The sequence below is a fragment of the Benincasa hispida genome, chromosome 7 (assembly GCF_009727055.1).
Source record: "Benincasa hispida cultivar B227 chromosome 7, ASM972705v1, whole genome shotgun sequence".
Taxonomy (NCBI): domain Eukaryota; kingdom Viridiplantae; phylum Streptophyta; class Magnoliopsida; order Cucurbitales; family Cucurbitaceae; genus Benincasa; species Benincasa hispida.
In genome coordinates, this window is record NC_052355.1 from 47,032,470 (window position 1) to 47,053,651 (window position 21,182).

Below are 21,182 nucleotides of genomic sequence, written 5' to 3' on the forward strand. Positions count from 1 at the left end.
ATTCCCTGAAAACTACACATCCCATCAAAAGAAAAGGCTCATTTATGAATGCAAATTTTATTACTGGGACGATCCGAATGTCTACAAAAAGGGACCAGAACAGATATTGAGACTTTTTTGTTCTAGAAACTACTTTCCATCGCATATTGTTTCAATGTCATGAATTACCCTATGGAGGGCATTTCGGTGGACAGCGCATAGCAGCAAAAGTTTTGCAATGTGGGTATTACTGGCCCACTCTATTTAAGGACACACGAGAATACTCCATGAAATGTGATAAGTGCCAACGCACTGGAAGCATTTCAGAAAAAAGCCAATGAACATCATTTTGGAGATGGAGCTATTCAACGTTTGAGGAATAGATTTCATGGGACCATTTTCAACGTCAAATGGTCATAAATATATTCTATTGGCTTTCGACTATGTTTCCAAATGGATTGAAGCTGTTTCATGCATTGCAAATGATGCGACAACAGTCTCTAAGTTCTTGCAGAAAAAAATCTTCACTCGTTTTGGCACCCCACGTGCCATAATAAATGATGAAAGGACCCACTTTGTGAATTGCATTGTTAGTAAAATGTTGATCAAATATAATGTCCACCATAAGATCGCCACTACATATCACCCCCAAACAAATGGACAAGCAGAGATTTCTAACAGAGAAATCAAGTCAATCTTAGAGAAGGTGGTGAACCTATCGCGGAAGGATTGGGCCATGAAACTGGATGATGTCTTATGGGCATATCGGTCTGCTTATAAGACACCCATAGGCATGTCACCATATGCGTTGGTGTTTGGAAAGACTTGTCATCTGTCGTTGGAATTGGAATATAAGGTGATGTGGGCAGTTAAGAAACTTAACTTTGATCTTAAGGCTGCAGGAGAAAAGAGAAAACTTCAACTACTAGAGCTGGACGAGTGGAGATTACAAGCGTATGAGAATTCCAAAATTTACAAAGAACGCACCAAGCAATGGCATGATAAGCGTCTTTACGAGAAAAACCTCAAGACAGGTCAAAGGGTATTATTGTTCAATTCTAGGCTGCGTCTCTTTCCTGGAAAACTGAAGTCGCATTGGTCCAGGCCTTTCATAATCAAGAAAGTATTCTCGCATGGAGCGGTGGAATTGACCAACAAAGATGGGACCAACGCATTTAAAGTAAATGGATAAAGAGTAAACATGTATCATGGAGGAGATTTCCAACGCGAGAAAACCTCCATTGACTTGGGTAAGCCAGAATAAAGAAGAAACACTCGGTTCCTGCAATGATAAGCGGCATACATTCATCAGGGACGAAGTATATCCTTTTGAGTATCCTTTTTGTTTTTCTTTTGAAAATCTATTTTACTTTCTGCATATTTACTACTCTTTATGATTGTCAACTCTTTTCTTTCTATCTTTCTATCTTTTTGAATTCATCATTTTGATTGCAATAAACGAATGCGATGAGCTTAAAACACGCGATCGGTTGAGCTTATAAAATAATAATAATAATAATAATAATAATAATAATAATAATAATAATAAAGCCCATTGCAATTACATTATCAACTCATCACAGGAAAGGATGTGATCAAAATAATGCGGGCGAGAAACTAAATTTGGGGGTTGTGTCCTTCCTTGCCTCGTCCTATTTCAATTTTTTTACTTCTCACTTTCAATTTAATACTGCTGAATTCTACTATCGCATTCTCTCTCGTTTGGCTCAATTCTGAATTTTTGATTACTTAATTTGGTTGCCACATTCATCCTTTGCCCATTATGACTTCAATGATGAAATATATGCTTCTTTTCTTATCATATGAACTAGCGTCAGATTAATTTCAGGACAATCAATTCACAAAATATTTCTAAAATTTAGTGGTCCACCAGCTTTACTTCAAAACTATTTTTACAAAATTTTCTGAGGCCATCACATGAATTATTTCGTTTTTAGCAATGAGGACATTGCTGTGTCTTATTTTTAGATTTTCATTTCAATTTTAAAAAAATGAAAAAAAAACTATATAACGTTGAGATCGGATCCTGCTCGTAGTTGGATGTCCGCATGACACCCGTGGGGGCAAGCCAAAATGAAGGTGGGAATCATGATCAACGCAGAAGCTAAGTGATCGCAACCCCGCTGTCAAATAAAAAGATGGGCAGGAGTTTTGATTGAAAAGAGTGTCTCGCTCGTAGTTGGATGTCCGCATGACACCCGTGGGGGCAAACCAAAATGATGGTGGAAATTGTGATCAACGCAGAAGCTAACTGATTGCAACTTCGCTGCCAAATAAAAAGATGGGCATGAGTTTTGACTGAAAAGAGTACCTCGCTCGTAGTTGGATGTCCACATGACACCCGTAGGGGCAAGCCAAAACGAAGGCTGGGCATCGAATCAGCGCAAGATCACAAAACGAATATCTGAATCATGCGAAGGCCAAAACTACTTGAACACCCTGGTTTGATGAAATATGAAATAAATCATGCTATGTCCTGGGAAATGAGTAAATATTTTTTTTGAAGATTAAGCTTGCGGTCCCTAAAGGTTAGAAATATTTTAGGAAGAGATTAGGATAGAAATTAATAATTAAAACGGTTCAGCGATTTGAATAAGGCATCATGAGAAGCCTAGGCAGGGTGAAGACGATTGAAATTTTGAGAAATCTTTAGTTTATGCTTGAGGGTAAGCATTGTTTTAAATTTGGGGGTGACATGCGAGCGGAGGCATCCTATACAAAGAGTTTGTATAAGACTTGACCACAAAGTGTTAATGTCTCGTTATATAACGCTGTTCATGACAGAGATTTCACTTCACTAGGATGACCATAGGTAACATGACCTCAATCTTGATTGAGTTGGGAACTTCTGCCTTTGAGGGCGGTCTTTTGATTTGCATGGGCGTGAGTGGCCAGGTTGTCGACTCAAATCTACCACTTTGAGGATTCGTCTGATTTGGGAGCTGGGAACTCAGCTACATAAGATGGAATTCACTCATTTTCCAAAGTAGGGGTAAATAGATTGATTGCTCCCTTAAGGGCTGATCTCAGGACTTGAACGATGTGGTGCCATACATCTTCTCATGGCTCGAGAGGTGTCCACACATAGTAGGACTATGTTGTATTGTTCATTAGAGGATCAGTGGTACTTAAGGAGTTAGATGTAACTATAGGGGTAAAACGATAAATTGGCCTAGCTTTATTTACGAGCATCTGTGAAGGGTTATCGTAATGTTGATTGTTTATATCCGATGGACACAAAAATATATCTGTGGTAAGAAGAGTTCAGCTGTTAGTCTTTAGTGGAATGCCTGGTAGTTAACGGATGGTGGATCTCGTGGCTAAAGAGTTTAGTCAGCTATTCACGTACCGTTGGAGCTTCAAGCTATAGGTTCATAAAGTCCCTTTGGTAGCTCAATGGATTCATGTTGAGAATAAACTTTTGGGTCAGTTTGAAATGTTCAAATTGATAAGAGAGAGTTCGATTATATATGATATGATTGAACTGGTTAATTATATATGATATGATTGACTTTATGTATGAGATACATTAATTGGAGGAAAATTGGATATAAATACGATTTATATCTAGTGGAGGAGAAAACACTATAGTTTATATGTGATATTAAGCTATAGGTTAATGAATATAATATGATTATATTTATTATTTTTAATTGGACAATTTGGGATAATTGGCAGGCGTTTTCTCCGTAACCGTATGATAGTGGGAGGTTTGATTCAGTTTTCGTAACTGAAGAATAAAATGAAAATCATTTTCGTTTTGCAAAAGATCACGTAATACACTCAAGCAAAGAGTATACTGCCAATCGTTTAGCTAACCGAGAGACTATACGATAGCTCGAAGTTACTGCACGATCGTATACACGCGCGCCTCTTCTAAACGATTGCCTATGTTTTACTAAATGATTGTTTAGCGCCAAGCGTTTACTAAACGATCATCTATACGATCACAACCTATTTACTATACGATCGTATACCTTCTTCTAAATGATCAAACATTGTCTATACGATAGACCCTGCCCTTCTCCCACTTGTTTGGTCATTGTATACGATCTTTATATCCTCCTCCCCTCTACCAAATTCCAACCGAGCCCACTCTTTGGATTCTCACATCGAGAATACCGAGGGTTCTAAGTGGTGGTGTCATCCTCATTGTTGCAGTGTTCATGTGGAGGTCATTTGTGAGTAGGCGACCGAGTGTTAGTGAATGATTGCTTGGAGCGAGAGCGAGAGCATCAGTTCGATTGGAGAGAACGAGATTTGTAATGGAGAAAAGTTCTTCAACTGGTACGTATCTATTCTCTTGTTATTTATTGTTCTAAGCATGCCGGTAATTTGTAGTATATTGCATAACTTGTATGTTTGAATGTAAATATGGAAATTCTATCACAATGTATTTGGAATGATCTGTTTCCGCTCAGAGGTACTCTTGATAAGAGTTCCTTCATTTCTCTAGGTTGATGAGAGCAATACTATGCATTTTAGATAATGAATTACAAGCCTAACTAACCTATTGCTTCCTTTGAGATTAACCTATAATTATATATCACATATTATAAGCTATCTCTAAGCATTCAAATTAAACAATAACTTATTGGTTGTCAATCCATAATAAAATTATGCAATTCATAACAAAAAATTCAGATTGAAACCCATAGACAAGAATATAGAAATTACATTCAAACAAAACTCCCAAAAATTACTTTGTTCCAAGCCCTAAACTAGAGAGCTAGGTCTTACCTTCCCATGGAGATGAAGAAGAGAAGAACCCGACAATGTCTTTATTAATTACATGAGATGGGGAGCAAAACGGAGAAAGATACAAGTAGAGAGGTGGAAGAGAAGAAAATCGGCATAGGAGCCGATTGGGAGGTTGATCTTCTACCCTAAATTGAAGAAAAAAACGTTTTACACAGTAGTAGCAGCGAGGCCTCATGCACGCCTCCATCAAAATTTGGAGCATCGCAACATTACATGTAGCATTGTGATGCTATCCAATTTTCCAGCATCATATTAAGCTACTACCTTGTAGCGTTGCACAGTGCTCGGCTGAGTGTTACACTCCATCTAGGGGCATTTTCATCCTTTCACATTCTTTTGAAGTCCGACTGCTCAAATTAGCTTCTAATTGCTCCAAATTAACCCCAAACATATGATAACGGCTAATTCTACCACCAAAATGCTCGATACCTATAAAATCATTAAATAAACACATTAAACATAGTAACGACCTAGAATTAAGAAGAGAAAAATAGCACATTTTCAGTACTATCAATGTTCTTCCTATCAAGGATTTAATTCCTGGAGACAATTAGAAGCTAGAGAGATGACTCTTTGAGTTAGTACTAGGGGTGTTCGTGGGTTGGGTTGGGTTGGATTTAGGGATATTTTAGGCCTAACCCTATGAAGAAAATCGGACATGAGGATTTCCATGAGCAGCAGAATGATCGTTCCAAATTCCATTCATATTTGAACAACAACAATTACAGTACACAAATAGAAACATACAGGCTATGCACAAAACGAATTACAACATGCTTTACAAAAGATCAAAGGATAGAATTCATATACCTTTGAAGACTCATCTTCAACACCCTTGATCACGAACACTTGTTCACAACAAGACGACAATCACAAACGCTCGAACACTTTGATTGCTACACTGCATGATCACAACGACCATGAACTTAGCGATCTTCAAGACAATGAACACAGCGAACGACCTCCAAAAACCTCACTATGTCGAGTTGAGTACGACACCACCATAATGGCTACCTTGGTATTCTCGATGTGGGAATCCAGAAGTGTGGGCTTTGTGTGGACTTGGTTAGAGGACAAGACTAGAGGAAGAACAATCGTGTAAACGATTGAACAAGTAGGAGATGTCAAGGTCTATCGTATAGACGATGCCTCATTTAGAAGAAGCTCCGCGATCGTTTAGCAAAAGCTCTGTGATCATTTAGCTAATTGGCCAGCTGAGTGACTATCGTGTAATGTCACTCCAGATCGTTTAGTCTCTCTTTAGCTGTCGTTTAGTAAATCTCATTCACTTGACAACCACCGTGAGTAATTTTCGAGAATAGAAACTCTCAATTCAACTACTACTAAATTTTGGAAAACATTTTTCCTTTTATCTCACGGTTACCACGAAACCACCAATAACCTCCCACTCAATTGGTTATTAGAGAAAAAGAGATAATTATCCAATAATTAATATAATTATAAATATACATGATAACCAACTTACCATACTATATTTATAACCTATAGTTTTAATATTTCATCTCATGAAACATATAAACCATAGCTCTTTTTCTATTTCATGGTACTTAATGTAAATCTCATTTACATTAATTTTCCACTTGATGTATCTCATACATCATACCGATCATATCATATATAATCAATTACCTCTAGTTAATTTGCACATTTCAAATCAACACCAAGAACTGATTCTCAACTTGAATCCATTGAGCTACCAAGGGGACCTTATGGACCTGTAGCTCGAAGCTCCAACGGTACATGAATAACTGACTAAAATCTTTAGTCACGGGATCCACCATCTGTTAATTGCCAGGCACTCCATTAAAGACCGACAACTGAACTTTCCTTACCACGGATATACTATGTGTCCATATCAACCAATCAACAGTGCGATAACCCTTCGCAGATTGCTCGTAAGTACAGCTGGGCCAATAACCATTATGCTCCTGTAGTTACATCTAACTCCTTAAGTACCATTGATCCCTATAATGAACATAAATCATAGTCCTACTATGACTGAGTCCTCTCTTCCAAAGAGAAGTTGTGGCCACTATGTTCAAGCCCCGGAATCAGCCCTTAAGGGAGCAATCTATCTACTTACCCCTACTTCGGGGAAGGAGTGAATTCCATCTTGTGTAACTAAGTTCCCAGCTCCCAAATCAGACAAGTCCCCAAAAAGGTAGGCATGTTGAGTTGGCAATTTGGCCACTCTCACCCATACTAATCAAAGGACCGCCTTCAAAGGCATGAGTTTCCAAACACTCAGGATTGAGGTCATGTCACATATGATCGTTTAGGTGAGATGTAAGTCTCCAGTATCAACGAAATTATATACAGAAACTAGTCATCTCGTGGTTTGGTTTTATTCAAACTCTTTGTATATGACATCCCTGCTCACATGTCTCCACATGAATGGTCAGAATCTACCATCTGTAGTAGTTCACAACACTTGCAAACCTCTACAAAGTGAGCCGTATCCGTAGTGTCACTAGGATCAGGAATCCCTCCTTAATACTTATACTACAAACCTATTTAGGTTATCACTTAAGGTATGATTTACTTGTATATCTCATATACATGCTTAAGTTTACTACAATAGCCATGGAGCTTTGTTTATTGGATATGAGTAAATGCCAGATAAAATAACTCTTATTTTATTCATAACAATGCGTACAAATTACAAACTACGAAACTCCGGGAGATTTAGGACACCAATCCCAACACCCTATGCTTCGATTTGTGTATTTTTCTAACCCAAACTAACCCTTGTTAAATTATGAACTTAAACCAAACCAACCCATAAAAAATGGGTTGGGTTGGTTCGGTTCCATCGGTTATCTTAAAAAAAAAAAAGCTTGGAATCACCAATAAAAAACACATAAGATTCCACAATCCACAATAACAATATCCAAAATCTATTACAACAAAACAAATCTCCAAAATTTACAAGAAAGACTATAATGTCTACAAAATTCAAAAGAAAGGCAACAATGTTTTCAAATGTCTACAAAATCCATTAGAAAGGCTATAATGTCTACAGAAGTCTTCAAAATCCAATAGACTTGAACGATCCATTCATGATCCTGACAAAACTTGTTCCTTGAAGAACCCTAAACAAGATTTAAACAATAAATTATATAAGAATATTATCACAATTTTAATATATTAATATAGATTATAGAGTAAATATATAAAAGATAACACTACTTGATAAAATTTGATCACAAGTTTCCAATTCTTCAGTTTGTGGAGTAAGATCTAATAACATCGGCTTCGCACGTAGCCAATTTTGTGTACATATTAAAGCCTCCACCATCTTAGGACTTAAAGAATTTCTAAAAGAGTTAAGTATTCGACTCCTGTACTAAATGCTAATTTAGAAGCAACTGTTGACACTGGTACGACTAAGACATCTCGAGCAACCTTGTGATAAAACTTTGTATTTAGGAGCATTTAGTTTCCACCAATTCAAAATATCAAAATTTTCGATCAGATCTTCATTAGGTTCTGACAAATATCTCTCCACATCATTTCTTCATTTGTATTCCAACTGTAAATCCATTTCCATGTCATCACAATCCTCACTTATTTCAACTATGTGACATGGTTGTTCAAAAGCATGACCACTTGAATCACTTGTCTTATAAAACTCATACAATTGCATCAAACCAACTTTCACCTCATTAGTTATTGTTCTAGCAACTCCATCACCATAGATACTTATGAAACAAAAGGACACATAATCCAACTTATATCGTGGATCAAGCACATTAACTAGAAACAACACTTTGTTCATCTTGTCAAGAGATCCCCAATACTTATCAAATTTCATTCTCATATTGGAAGCCATAGTATATATCACACTATTTACATTTGGCTCCAACCTATTAAACGTTGTGAATCCCACAAAGTTCATGAAAAAATGTATTAGAAGTGACATAAGTTGAGTCACTAACCTTCAATGTAAGATCATAAAACATCTTCAAAAATTTGACAAATGTTTGAAAGTGGTTCCAATCGGCTAAGGTCGGTGGTCCCTTTTTTTTTTTCTTTCCACTCTCATCTTTAGTAAAGTGATGTACAAAATATTCATCCTCTTCTTCTAAGCATTGAAAAGCCTTTTCAAATTTTAAAGCATGATCAAGCATCAAATATGTTGAATACCATCTTGTAGACACATCCAGACAAATAAGGGCTTTAGATTCAATCTTTTCATGTCCAACAGAATATATTTTTTTTTTTTCAATCGCTTAGAAAAAGATCTAACATATCTTACAATATTTCGTATATTAGCTATCGAATCATGTAATTCGTTTAATCCATCATTGACAATCAAGTTCATAGTTTGAGCACAACATCTCAAATGCAATAATTCACTATCCAAAATAAAAGATTTCCAAATCTTTAGTTTTCTCTTCATATATGAGATTGCTGAATCATTTGAAGTTACATTATCAACAGTAATTGAAAAACTTTATCAATACCCCAATCCAATAAACAAGATTCAATTACTTTACCAATTGTCTCTCCCTTATGATTAGGCACTTGACAAAAATTCAATATTCTTTTTTGAAAATTCCATTCAGAATCAACAAAATATGCAGTAAAAACCATGTAATTGATGTTCTGTAAGGAAGTTTAAGTATCTGTTGTTAGGCTCACTCTTTGACCACTTTTGATTAAAGTTGATTTCAACAATTTTTTTCATTCACATATAGCTGATAAATATCCCTAACAATTGTGATTCTTGAAGGAATGTCAAACTTAGGACATGCAATGTTACAAAATTCTTTAAACCCCTATGTCTCTACAAATCTAAATGGTATCTCAGACAATACTAGCATCTTAGCACATGCATTTCTAACTCTTTGTTGACTAAAGGCAGTAGACAAAAAAAATCATTTTGATAGCATCTTTAGCATCAGTTTCATCCGGTTGAAATTTTAGTATGGTTTGCCCTTTAGGTTGCTCTCTAAATGGATAATTTTTGCATTATTTTCGCAAATGCTTCCATAAGGTATGAGTTCCACATGAAGAAGTGTCACAAGCGTAATCTTTATCACAATAGTCACATTTGCATCTTATACCTTCGGTGTTAGATCTTTCCATCTTTGTAAAGTGATCTCACACTAAAAATGATGGCCTAGTTGGTTTTCTCTTGCCAATGACTGTCATTTCTGATGGCTTAGAACATGAATCGGGAATATTTATAGGTGATGATTCATTGTCGATCAACTCACTATTTTCCATCTACAATATTAACAAATAAAGAAAATAAAAAAATTGTGAGCATAGGTGAACCATAAACCGGCGAGGAATAAATAAATATATATATATAAGAGTTTAATGGCTAACTAGTAACCAATGAGGCAATGTGACTGTGAAGGTGTGAGATTTCAACGTGAAGATGACAGTGACTGATGGAGGAGTAACCAATGAGGCAATGACTAAAGTCTGAAAAGAAGAAGACACTAAAGAGAAGATGGATACATAATGGCAATCGGCAACGTGTGAGTCTGTGAGATTGGGATTCGGGAATATGAAACGAAGAGGAGAGTCAAACTCGAAGAGGGAGATAATGGTTGATGTCTGACGGGATATGAAACCTAATGAGATTTGAGAGTCAGACTTCTAAAGGAGAGAGACTCGGGAGATATGAGACCCAATGGGATTCGAGATTAAGGGATGAGGGACATCTGACGGTTGAAGCCAATGGCCAATAGGATTCGAGATGATCTGATGGTCAGAAGACAGAAAGGAAGGAAAAGTAAATGACACTGGCTGACGCTGACGACTGACTTACTGAAATTTGAGATTCTGAGAAGTTGAAACGTGGAAAGGAAGAAAACCAAACGAATTCCAATTTCCAAAGGCCATTTGTCGAAAAGGAAATAGCGCGTTGATGCTAATTTTCTGAAAAGGCTAAAACTGAAGCGTGAATGTATTTAGGCTAGGTTGGGCCTTGTGGTTCATGGGTCGGTTCGGTTCGAACCAAATTTTTATCCTATAAACTCGCGAACTAATTCGACATACTCGGGTTTATTAGAAAAAAACCCAAACCAAACCATTTTTTTTTAACCAACCCAAACCAGCTGGGTTGGGTTGGGTTGCTCGGTTGTTTTGGATCTTTCGTTTTTTTGAACACCCCTAGTTAGTATTGATGGGGCCATTTCAAATGTTGCCATAGGCAGACTTCAGTTATTTTGGACAAGAAACAATATATGTTATAAGATGACATATATATAGTTCCTGATATAAAAAAGAACTTAATTTCTGTTTCTTGTTTGATTGAGCAAAAATATTCTTTATTTTTCTTTGGAAATAAAGTGTTTCTTTTTAAGAACGGATAGGTTTTGCTTCAAAAGAAAGTAACTTATATGTACTAAGATCGTTAGTTACAAAGGTTGTCCTAAATACTGAAATGTTCAGAACGACAACAACTAGTAAGAGACCAAGAGTTTCTCCTAAAGAAAATGCCCATCTTTGGCATCTAAAATTAGATTACATTAATCTCAATAGGACTGAGAGATTGGTCAAAAGTGTACTACTGAATGGTTTAGAAGAAAACTCTTTACCTGTATGTGAGTCATGTCTTGAAGGCAAGATGAAAAAATGACCTTGTATTGAAAAAGGTTATAGAGCCAAAGAGATCTTGGAGCTTATACATTCAGATCTTTATGGTTCGATGAATATAAAGGCAAGAAAAGGATATGAATATTTCATCTCTTTCATAGATGATTATTCAAGACACATATATCTTTACCTAATTCAACATAAGTCTGAAGCACCTGAAAAGTTCAAGGAGTATAAGATTAAAATTGAAAATTTATTAGGTAAAAAGATAAAAACACTACGATTTGATCGTGGTGAAGAGTATATAGCCTTAAGATTCCAGAACTATTTGATAGAACATGGAATTACGTTTAAACTCTCAGTCCCTGGTACAACTCAATAGAATGGTGTATCGGAAAGGAGAAATAGAACCTTGTTGAACATGGTTCGGTCTATGATGAGTTATGCTCAACCTTCTGACTCGTTTTGGGGATTTGCAGTGGAAATTGCTATTTACATCTTGAATAACGTTCCATCAAAGAGTGTTTTTGAAATATCTTTTGAGTGATGGAGAGGTCATAAAGGTAGTTTACGCCACTTCAAGATTTGAGGATGTCCAACCCATGTGCTCATGACAAGTCTCAAAACTTGGAACCTCGTTTGAGAGTAGCTACCTCAAGGAAATAAGAGGTGGGTACTTCTTTGATCCAAATGAAAACAAAGTGTTTGTATCGACAAATGCTACCTTTTTTGAAGAAGACCACATGAGGGACCACAAATCACGAAGCAAAATAGTTTTAAGAAATATTTGTGAAGATACTATTGAGACTTCAACAAGGGTTATTGAAGAGGTTAGTACATCAACAAACGTTGTTGATGTCGATTCATCTAGTCAAGCTGATCCATCTCAAGAATTGAGATTGCCTTGACGCAATTAGAGGGTTGTGAACCCACTTGTTCGCTACATGAGTTTAACAGGAGCTCAAGACATCATATCTGATGATGGGGTTGAGGACCAATTGTCTTACAAGAAAGCAATGGAAAATGTTGACAAGGATGAATGGATTAAAGCCATAAATCAAGAAATGGAGTCTATATACTCCAATTTTTTCTGGGACCTTGTAGATCAACCTGATGGGGTAAAACCTATAGGTTGCAAGTGGATCTACAAGAGAAAAAAAAAGTGTAGATGGAAATGTACAAATTTTTATGAAGAGATCCAATCCCGCAGTGGAAGAATTCTCGTGTGAGATTGCCTTGCATCCCACGATTTGATTTTTACAATAAACAAAATCGTTGTACTAGATGGAATAGATAAACACATAAACTAGCATGCTATTGAGTAAAAGGTTAGAACGATTCTTATCTTTGTAGATTCCTCCAGTGCCACGAATAATTCTTTTCGAGGTTCCAACGAAGGGATCTCTAAACAGTCTTGATCACGAACACTACCAGGGGAGTTACCTCGTTATTCTCTGGGATTCCAATAGCAGGATAGGTGGTATCAAACTATTAGGAAAAGGAGAGGAGAATACGGTTTTGGAGAGTAGAGAGGCTCAGAGAAAATTCTACACAATAACACTAGGGAGTTGTGTATTGTCAGAGTTTCTCTGCAATGAAAATTATGTATTCAGTACTATGTATTCCTATAAAAAGAAGTTTGTATAAGACCGGACCACAAAGTGTATAGTCTCGTTATTAACGCCGTTCATGAAAAAGACTTCACTTCACTAGGATGACCATGGGTAACATGACCTTAATCTTGAGTGAGTTGGAAACTTCTTCCTTTGAGGGCGGTCCTTTGATTTGCATGGGTGCGAGTGGCCAGATTGCTGACTCAAACCTACCACTTTTAGGATTCATCTGGTTGGGGAGTTGAGAACTCAGCTACACAAGATGAAATTCACTCCTTCCTCGAAGTAGAGGTAAGTAGATAGATTGCTCCCTTAAGGGCTGATTCCGGGGATTGAACAATGTGGCGCCACACACCTTCTCATGGCCCAAGAGGTGTCCACTCATAGTAGAACTATGATGTATTGTTTATTAGAGGGATCAGTGGTACATAAGGAGTTAGATGTAACTACAGGGGAAAAACGATAAATTGGTCCAGTTGTACTTACAAGCATCTGTGAAGAGTTATTGTACTGTTGACTGGTTATATCCGATGGACATAGAAATATATATGTGGTGAGAAGAGTACAACTGTCGGTCTTTAGTGGAGTACCCGATAGTTAACGGATGGTGGATCTCGTGGCTCAAGAGTTTAGTCAACTATTCACATACCGTTGGAGCTTCAAGCTACAGGTCCATAAGGTCCCCTTGGTAGCTCAATGGATTCAAGTTGAGAATAAGTTTTTGGGTCAGTTTGAAATATTCAAATTGACAAGAGAAAGTTTGATTATATATGATATGATTAAACTGGTTCAATTGTATATGATATAGTTGACATGATGTATGAGATAAATTAATTGGAGGAAAATGATATAAATATGATTATTCAAGTAAAGAAGAAAAGAACTATAGTTTAAATGTTGCATATGACGTGATATTAAAACTATAGGTTATAAATATAATATGATAAGTTAGTTATTATATTTATTTATAATTAAAACGAATATGAGATAATTATTTGTGGTTTCTTCATAACCTTGCGTGAAAGTGGGAGGTTGATGCATTATTTTATGCGGTGATATAATGAAAGGAAATTGCAGTGATGGGAAATGCATTGTGAAACAAGTTTTCTCAGTAGAACCCAAGTATAAATCCTGCTGAGTTTCCCGGTAAGTCCAGGGTCGAACTCGGGGACTAAAAAAAACAATATGCAGTAATAATTTTTAAGATGACTTTGCGGTAACCAATAAATCAAAGAGTTGTTGGGTTGTTGTTTGCAGTGTAAGAAGTATGCGGAGGATTGAGAAAGATTGAGTATACGGCAGATACACTGAGTATGAAAAAGAACGGGTTGAGAAGGTCTTTAGCTTGCATTTCCCGAGAATGCATTCAAACTATGCGATCATGCTAACTATGCGACAACAAATCATTTTCCAATGCAAATGCAGTAACTCCTAATTCTAGGACGCATGCGATGAATACGATAATGTTCATATAGCTTATTCCTAAGTCTCTACTTCTTTCCTATGCGATGATGCAAGATGCATACAAAGACAAGGTGACCGCATACAATCATAACCTATCTCTAGGATGAATGCGATACGTTAATAGCAAACAATACTTATTTCTAAGCTCCTATCTCTTGATAATGCATTTCTCATCTGACTTTCCTGAGCCTAGATTCTAACCTGACTTTTCCAAGCCTAGATTCTATCCTTAGACTACCCTCCTGAGTATCTCCAATGAACAAATGACGCATACATAATACAAGATAATCGCATAGAATGAAGATCCCTAGTTATGGTAGCTAAGTGCTTCTCAACCCATTCGACAAATTTAGCTACTCATGCATAATAAACAGAGAGTGAACAGATATAAAGAAGTTAATTCCATTTCTATAGATAAGTTTATAGTACAAAATGACAATGGAAGATAAGGATAGAGAGCCTGGTAGCAATTCCTTGCTTCTCGAGGCTTTTACACTGTTAACTCTATTCTGCTTAAAAGATGTTCCTACTTCCGTAGGGGTTGGCCCTCTCTCTGATTTTGATGCTTCCGGCACTCTTCCAAGTTCACTGGAACGATCTCTCGATACAATCTCACTTCCCTCGATTTATTCTTCTAAATAAAAGAAAAACTAAGAACAAGGCTAATTCTAACTAAGGGCAAAATTCTCTAACTATCGAACTCCTTCACTGAAGGTGGCCTCTGGTATTTATTGAGCTTCGGGGTGAAAGGCTTCTTCTCTCTTATGATTGCATTGATGGGATGGCATTAATTCTCTGTCTGATGCGCCGAATATTTGTCACCGAAAAGTTGAGTGTACTTGCTACAGTAGATCGTTAACGACTTGTCAACTTAGTTCGAAATCGACCGTCATCAGCTTTCTGTCCGATCGTGATTTATTATGCTTTTCACCTAAATGCGCCCACCAAGTTATGCTGGCTCTATGCGGAAACCTTCTTGAGCAGATATTTGAGAGCGCAAATGACCGCACAACCTTGCGATAACGCAATCTTTTGATACGCTCGGCCGTTGATTTCTTTGGATCACATTTTTCACCTTGCGTCAACGCATATTCTGCACAAAAAATACATAAGTTAACTGTTTTAATGTGATGGACGCATGCGACCGCAATATTGTGAACTTAACGCTTTTGGACGCAATCTTGTATATTTTTATCAATGCAAACCTACATTGTTTAATAACTTAGCACAGTAATAACGTGCATTTCTGCCCATTATCACACCCCCAATTTAAACAATGCTTGTCCTCAAGCATAAGCTAAAGATTTTCTGTAGAAAGTCGACCGCCTTCCTTTTCCTAGATTTCTCAAGGATGCCTCATTCAAATCCTATACGCCAAAATTTCCTTAATCCTTATTCAGGTCTCTTCTTAAAATATTTCTAAAATTTAGGGACCTTAAGTTTCACTTTCAAAAAGACTTTACTAGATAACAGGACATCGCATGATTTTTTTCAAAAAAAACTTTTTCACTGGGGTGTTAAATGATTTTTTTTATCCCTTCTTATTTTAGACATTATTATTTTTTTTCTCTCTGACCTTGCGCTGATGCAAGTGCCTCGCCTTCGTTTTAACTTGCTCCCATGTGTGTCATGTGGACATCTAACTACGAGCAAGGCACTATTTCTCAAACTAAACTCTTGCCCATTTGGCAGCGGAGTTGTGGTCATTTCTTTATGCGTTGATCACGATTCCTACCTTCATTTTGGCTTTCCCCCACGTGTGTCATGCAGACATCCAACTATGAGTAGGATCCAATCGCAGTGTTATGATTTTTTTTTTATATTTTTATAAGGCTAAAAATGGCAAGGTCGAAAATAAATATTGCACCCCCAAATTTAAAATGGGGCAATGCCCTCATTGCCAAAAGATTGAAAGAAGTCATGTGATGTTCTTAGGAAGTTTCGTAAAAGGTCAGTTTGAAAGAAAGCTAGCAAACTACTAACTTCTAGAAATATTTCATGAGATGACTGTCCTAAAATTAAGTTGACTCTAATGTATACGAAAAAATAGAAGCATGCGTTTCATCATTGAAATCATAATTGGCAAAGAGAAATCATGCAGTGACTTACTAAATTGATCAATGTTAAATGATTTCGGTAACCAAAGAGGATGTGGTGATCAAATTTTCAAATTAAAATGCGATGCGATAGTGCAAAATTTGGAATAAAGTCAAGGAAAGATACAACCCCCAAATTTGCGTTGTCGCCCACATTATTTGTTGACGCATCCTACTTTGTGGCGATCTAATTTCTTTGGAAGGTGGTGATGAAATTAAGTAGTTGCGTCTTCGTGTAGTACCTCCGCAGTCGTTTACCTCGATCATTTGCAAAGAAAAACATCGAAAAGGTCAAATAAAAAAACGAAGTTAACAAAATTTTTCTTATATATATATATATATATATATTACATCATAGTAGTGAGAGTTTATGAATCATAAGTAAGAAAAAGGATAATCTAGAAAACTTGCGCCCCAGATGATTTTCTGTCACATGCCAGCGTAGAGGCCACTTGATTTTCCTTCATTCCAGATTTCTCAGGTCTATAGAGGTCTTTTCTCGATGAAAATCACTCCCGCAATATGTCTTGACTCTTTACCCGTTAACCTTGAATGTACGGGTCCCTTCCTCATTAATCAGCTCAACCGCACCATGCAAGAATATTTCTTTAATTATAAAGGGTCCGGACCAACGCGACTTTAATTTGCCAAGAAAGAGCCGTAACTATGAATTGAAAAGTAAGACCTTTTGTCCGATGTGGAGATTTTTGCCGCATAGCCGGTTGTCATGCCAACGTTTTGCTTGTTCTTTGTAAAATTTGGCATTTTCATAAGATTGCGTTCTCCACTCATCAAGCTTGACCAGTTGTAGTTTTCTTGCTTCCCTTGCTGCTTTTAAGTCGAAGTTAAGCTTCTTCACCACCCACAACGCTTTGTGCTCCAGCTTCAGTGGTAAATGACATGCTTTACCAAACACCAACGCATACGGAGACATGCCTATCGGTGTTTTGTAGGCAGTCCTGTATGCCCATAACGCATCGTCCAAATTTGTTGCCCAATCTTTTCGTGAAGGCTTTACTACCTTCTCTAGTATCAGCTTAAATTCCCGGTTGGACACTTTAGCTTGACCATTCGTCTGTGGATGGTATGCAGTGGTCACTTTGTGGAGGATATTATATTTGCGCAACAATTCTTTGACAGAGTGATTGACAAAGTGGGTGTCTTCATCACTTATTATGGCACGTGGGGTGCCAAAACGAGTGAAAATACTCTTCTTCAGAAATTTGGAGACTACTGCCAAATCGCTTGCGGCGCATGCTACTGCTTCCACCCACTTGGACACGTAGTCGACGACTAATAAAATATAGTTTTGACCATTCGATGGTGGGAATGGTCCCATGAAATCAATGCCCCAGACGTTGAACAACTCCAGTTCTAAAATGATGTTTATGGGCATCGCATGTTTCCATGAAATATTACCCATGCGTTGGCACCGGTCACACTTCATCACATAGTCTCTGGCATCCTTAATAGTGTTGGCCAATAGTACCCACTTTGTAATACTTTCACTGCGGTGCGTTGGCGTCCAAAGTGCCCACCATATGGTGAATCATGACAGTGCCCACAGTCGCAGAATCTGGTCTGACCCCCTTTTATACAAATTTGGCTCATCCCAATAATAATATCTGCATTCATGCTTGAGCCGCCTCTTTTGTTGGTCGATGTAATCTTTAGGAAATTGCTCACAAATCAGATGATTTACCACGTCTGCGTACCATGGCTAGTCTTCAATATGAAATAGCTGCTCGTCTGGGAACACTGCGCTCACCTCTGACTGATTGCGGTCAACTTTAGGATTTTCCAATCTAGATAAATAATCCGCAACTTGGTTCTCCATCCCCTTGCAATCAATTATTTCCATATCAAATTCTTGGAGGAGGAGAACCCATTTAATCAATCTCGGCTTCACGTCCTTCTTGTCACCAGATATTTTATCGCCGAGTGGTCAGTATGGATGAGTACTTTTGCTCCCAGCAAATATGCTCTGAATTTATCCAACGCAAATATTACTGCAAGCAACTCTTTTTCTGTGGTGGTGTAGTTAGTTTGAGCAGGGTTTAAAGTTTTACTCGCATATGCGATGGGATGTAGTATTGTTTTTCTTTTCTGCGTTAGCACTGCTCTCATCGCATACCCGCTTGCTTCGCACATTAACTCAAAAGAAAGTGCCCTGGTGTGATCTACACGGGCGCGGTCGTCAATGCGTTCTTCAAAATCATGAACGCGTTGAGGCAATTGTCATCGAAATCAAATTTTCTATCGGCCTTCATTAACGCACTCAGCAGTCGTGCTATCTTTGAAAAGTCCTTGACAAAACGTTTGTAAAATCCGGCATGTCCCAAGAAGCTCATGACAACCTTTACACTTATTGGAGGTGGGAGCTTTTCAATTGCTTCAATTTTTTCCTTGTCCACCTTCAACCCGTCCCTAAATACCTTGTGCTCTAGCACAATGCCCTCCTTCACCATAAAATGACATTTCTCCCAATTAAGCACGAGGTTCGTCTCCTCACATCTTTTCAATATCTTCTCCAAGTTGTCAAGGCAGACTTCGTATGTGTGCCCATATACAGAGAAGTCGTCCATGAATATTTCTACAGAGTCTTCGAGATATTCTGGAAAGATGGCCATCATGCACCTTTGGAAAGTGCTCGGCGCATTGCAGAGGCCAACGACATGCAACAAAAAGCAAATGTGTCATACGGGTAGGTGAATGTGATCTTTTCTTGATCTCAGGGAGCAATCATGATCTAATTATAACCGGCATACCCATCCAAAAAGCAGTAGAAGTCATTTCCTGCTAGACGATCCAGCATTTGGTCAATAAAAGGTAAAGGGAAATGATCTTTCTTTATTGCCGCATTCAGTTTGCGGTAGTCCATGCAAATCAGCCACCCGATGACGGTCTTTTGCGGTATCAACTCGTTATTTGCATTAGGGACTACCGTCATCCCATCTTTCTTCGACATGCACTTCATGGGGCTGACCCACGTGCTATCTGCTATCGGTAGATGATGCTCGCGTTTAACCACTTGATTATCTCCTTCTTTACGACCTCCTTCATCGCAGGGTTGAGTCTGCGCTGATGTTCGATCAATCTTTTGTAGTTTTCTTCGAGACGAATTCTATGCATACAGTATGCGGGGATAATTTCTCGAATGTATGCAAGCGTCCAACCAATTGCTTTTACATATTTTCTCAAAATGCTCAGCAGCGCATTCTCTTGGTCTTCATTAAGTGCAGAGGAAATGATTACCGACAACTTTTCATTCTACCCTAGAAACGCATACTTTAAGTAGTTAGGCAGGGTCTTCAGCTCTATTATTGGTGGTTGTTTTAAGGACGGTTGCGTTGTTTTTCTTTCTTCATTCACTATCTTCTCAACTTCTTGGGTTGCGATCATCCATCTTCCTTGTTTGTTTTTCCTATGATCGTATTGCATACAACAATGGATGCGATCACATCCTCATCTTCATTTTCATCTTCAGGATTAGCATCCTCATCTTCATTTTCGTCTTCAGGATTCTCTTCTTCATTCAAACTCTGTTCTTCGTCAGATTCATTAAGGTCTTCTACGGTTGGCTCATTGGGGCAGAACTCTAGGATGTAAAAGGAGGGTTTACATTTACAGGAATTGTTAAGCGAGTTTAACAAATTCTAGGTCGAACAATGGTGACTAATAGTGACAGTAACAAGGAGTTGTTTTGTCTATTAGTTGAGATTGTCTCATTTTAGTGAAGGGGCACCTGATTACCCTACGGTGACTTTTGTCCTGTCTCACTAAAACATCATTGCAAAATAGATGTCATTTAGGGTACGTTAGACTATTTTGCTAAAATTTGACTGGTTGTCTTGATGGTTTAATGCAATTATACTAATTATAAATAATTTGTATGGTTTTCGCAATTTTTTCAATATGACTTCCACTACCCTAAATTTTACTCGCCGCTGGCAAACTAACTGGCAAAAATTACACTTTGTGGAAAAATACGATCAACATAATCCTTATCATCGATGACCTTCATTTTGTCCTTATGAGGGACTGTCCTCCCATTCCAACTCTCAATATTGCTCGAAATGTTTGAGAAGCATATGAGCGATGGATACGGGCAAACGAGAAGGCTCGAGATACATCTTGGCAAGCCTTTCCGAAGTCTTGGATAAGTAGCATGAGCCCATACTCACCTGTGAGATTATGGAGTCCCTGAGGGGAATGTTCGAACAATCGTCTGCAAAGCTTAGGCACGACACTCTTAAACACATCTTCAATGCCCATATGTAAGAAAGGGCATCTGTTTGAGAACATGTTCTCAACATGATGGTTCACTTCAACATGGCAAATATGAATGGGTCCATCATTGATGAAGCCAGTCAGGTTAGCTTCATTTTGGAATTTTTACCTGAAATTTTCCTTCAGTTCCGTAGCAATGCTGTTATGAACAGGATTGACTACAACCTGACCATCTTGCTCAACGGACTACAAACCTTATAGTCCTTGATGAAAAACAAGGAACAAAAGGGTGAATCAAATTTTGTTTCATATTCTAAGAAGTTCCACAGAGGTTTGACCTCTTGGACAAAGTCTGTGCCTTCTTCTTCCGACACCAAAAAGTGAAAAAAGAAGAAAGGTAAAACGAGGAAAGCTAACCCACTAGCTGCTGCCGAAAAGGGCA

General features: G+C 37.7%; 1 protein-coding gene across 1 annotated transcript; it reads left to right on the forward strand.

Annotated features, from left to right (window-relative positions):
* The first annotated feature begins 715 nt into the window (after nt 1–715).
* LOC120081115 lies at nt 716–1,171 on the forward strand. Its single transcript, XM_039035788.1, has one exon. The coding sequence runs from the start codon at nt 716–718 to the stop codon at nt 1,169–1,171; it is 456 nt and encodes a 151-aa protein (XP_038891716.1).
* Nucleotides 1,172–21,182: the final 20,011 nt, after the last annotated feature.

Bases quoted from the DNA above. Each gene is read 5' to 3' on its own strand.
- LOC120081115 (XM_039035788.1), top strand. From the start codon at position 716: ATGAAACTGGATGATGTCTTATGGGCATATCGGTCTGCTTATAAGACA.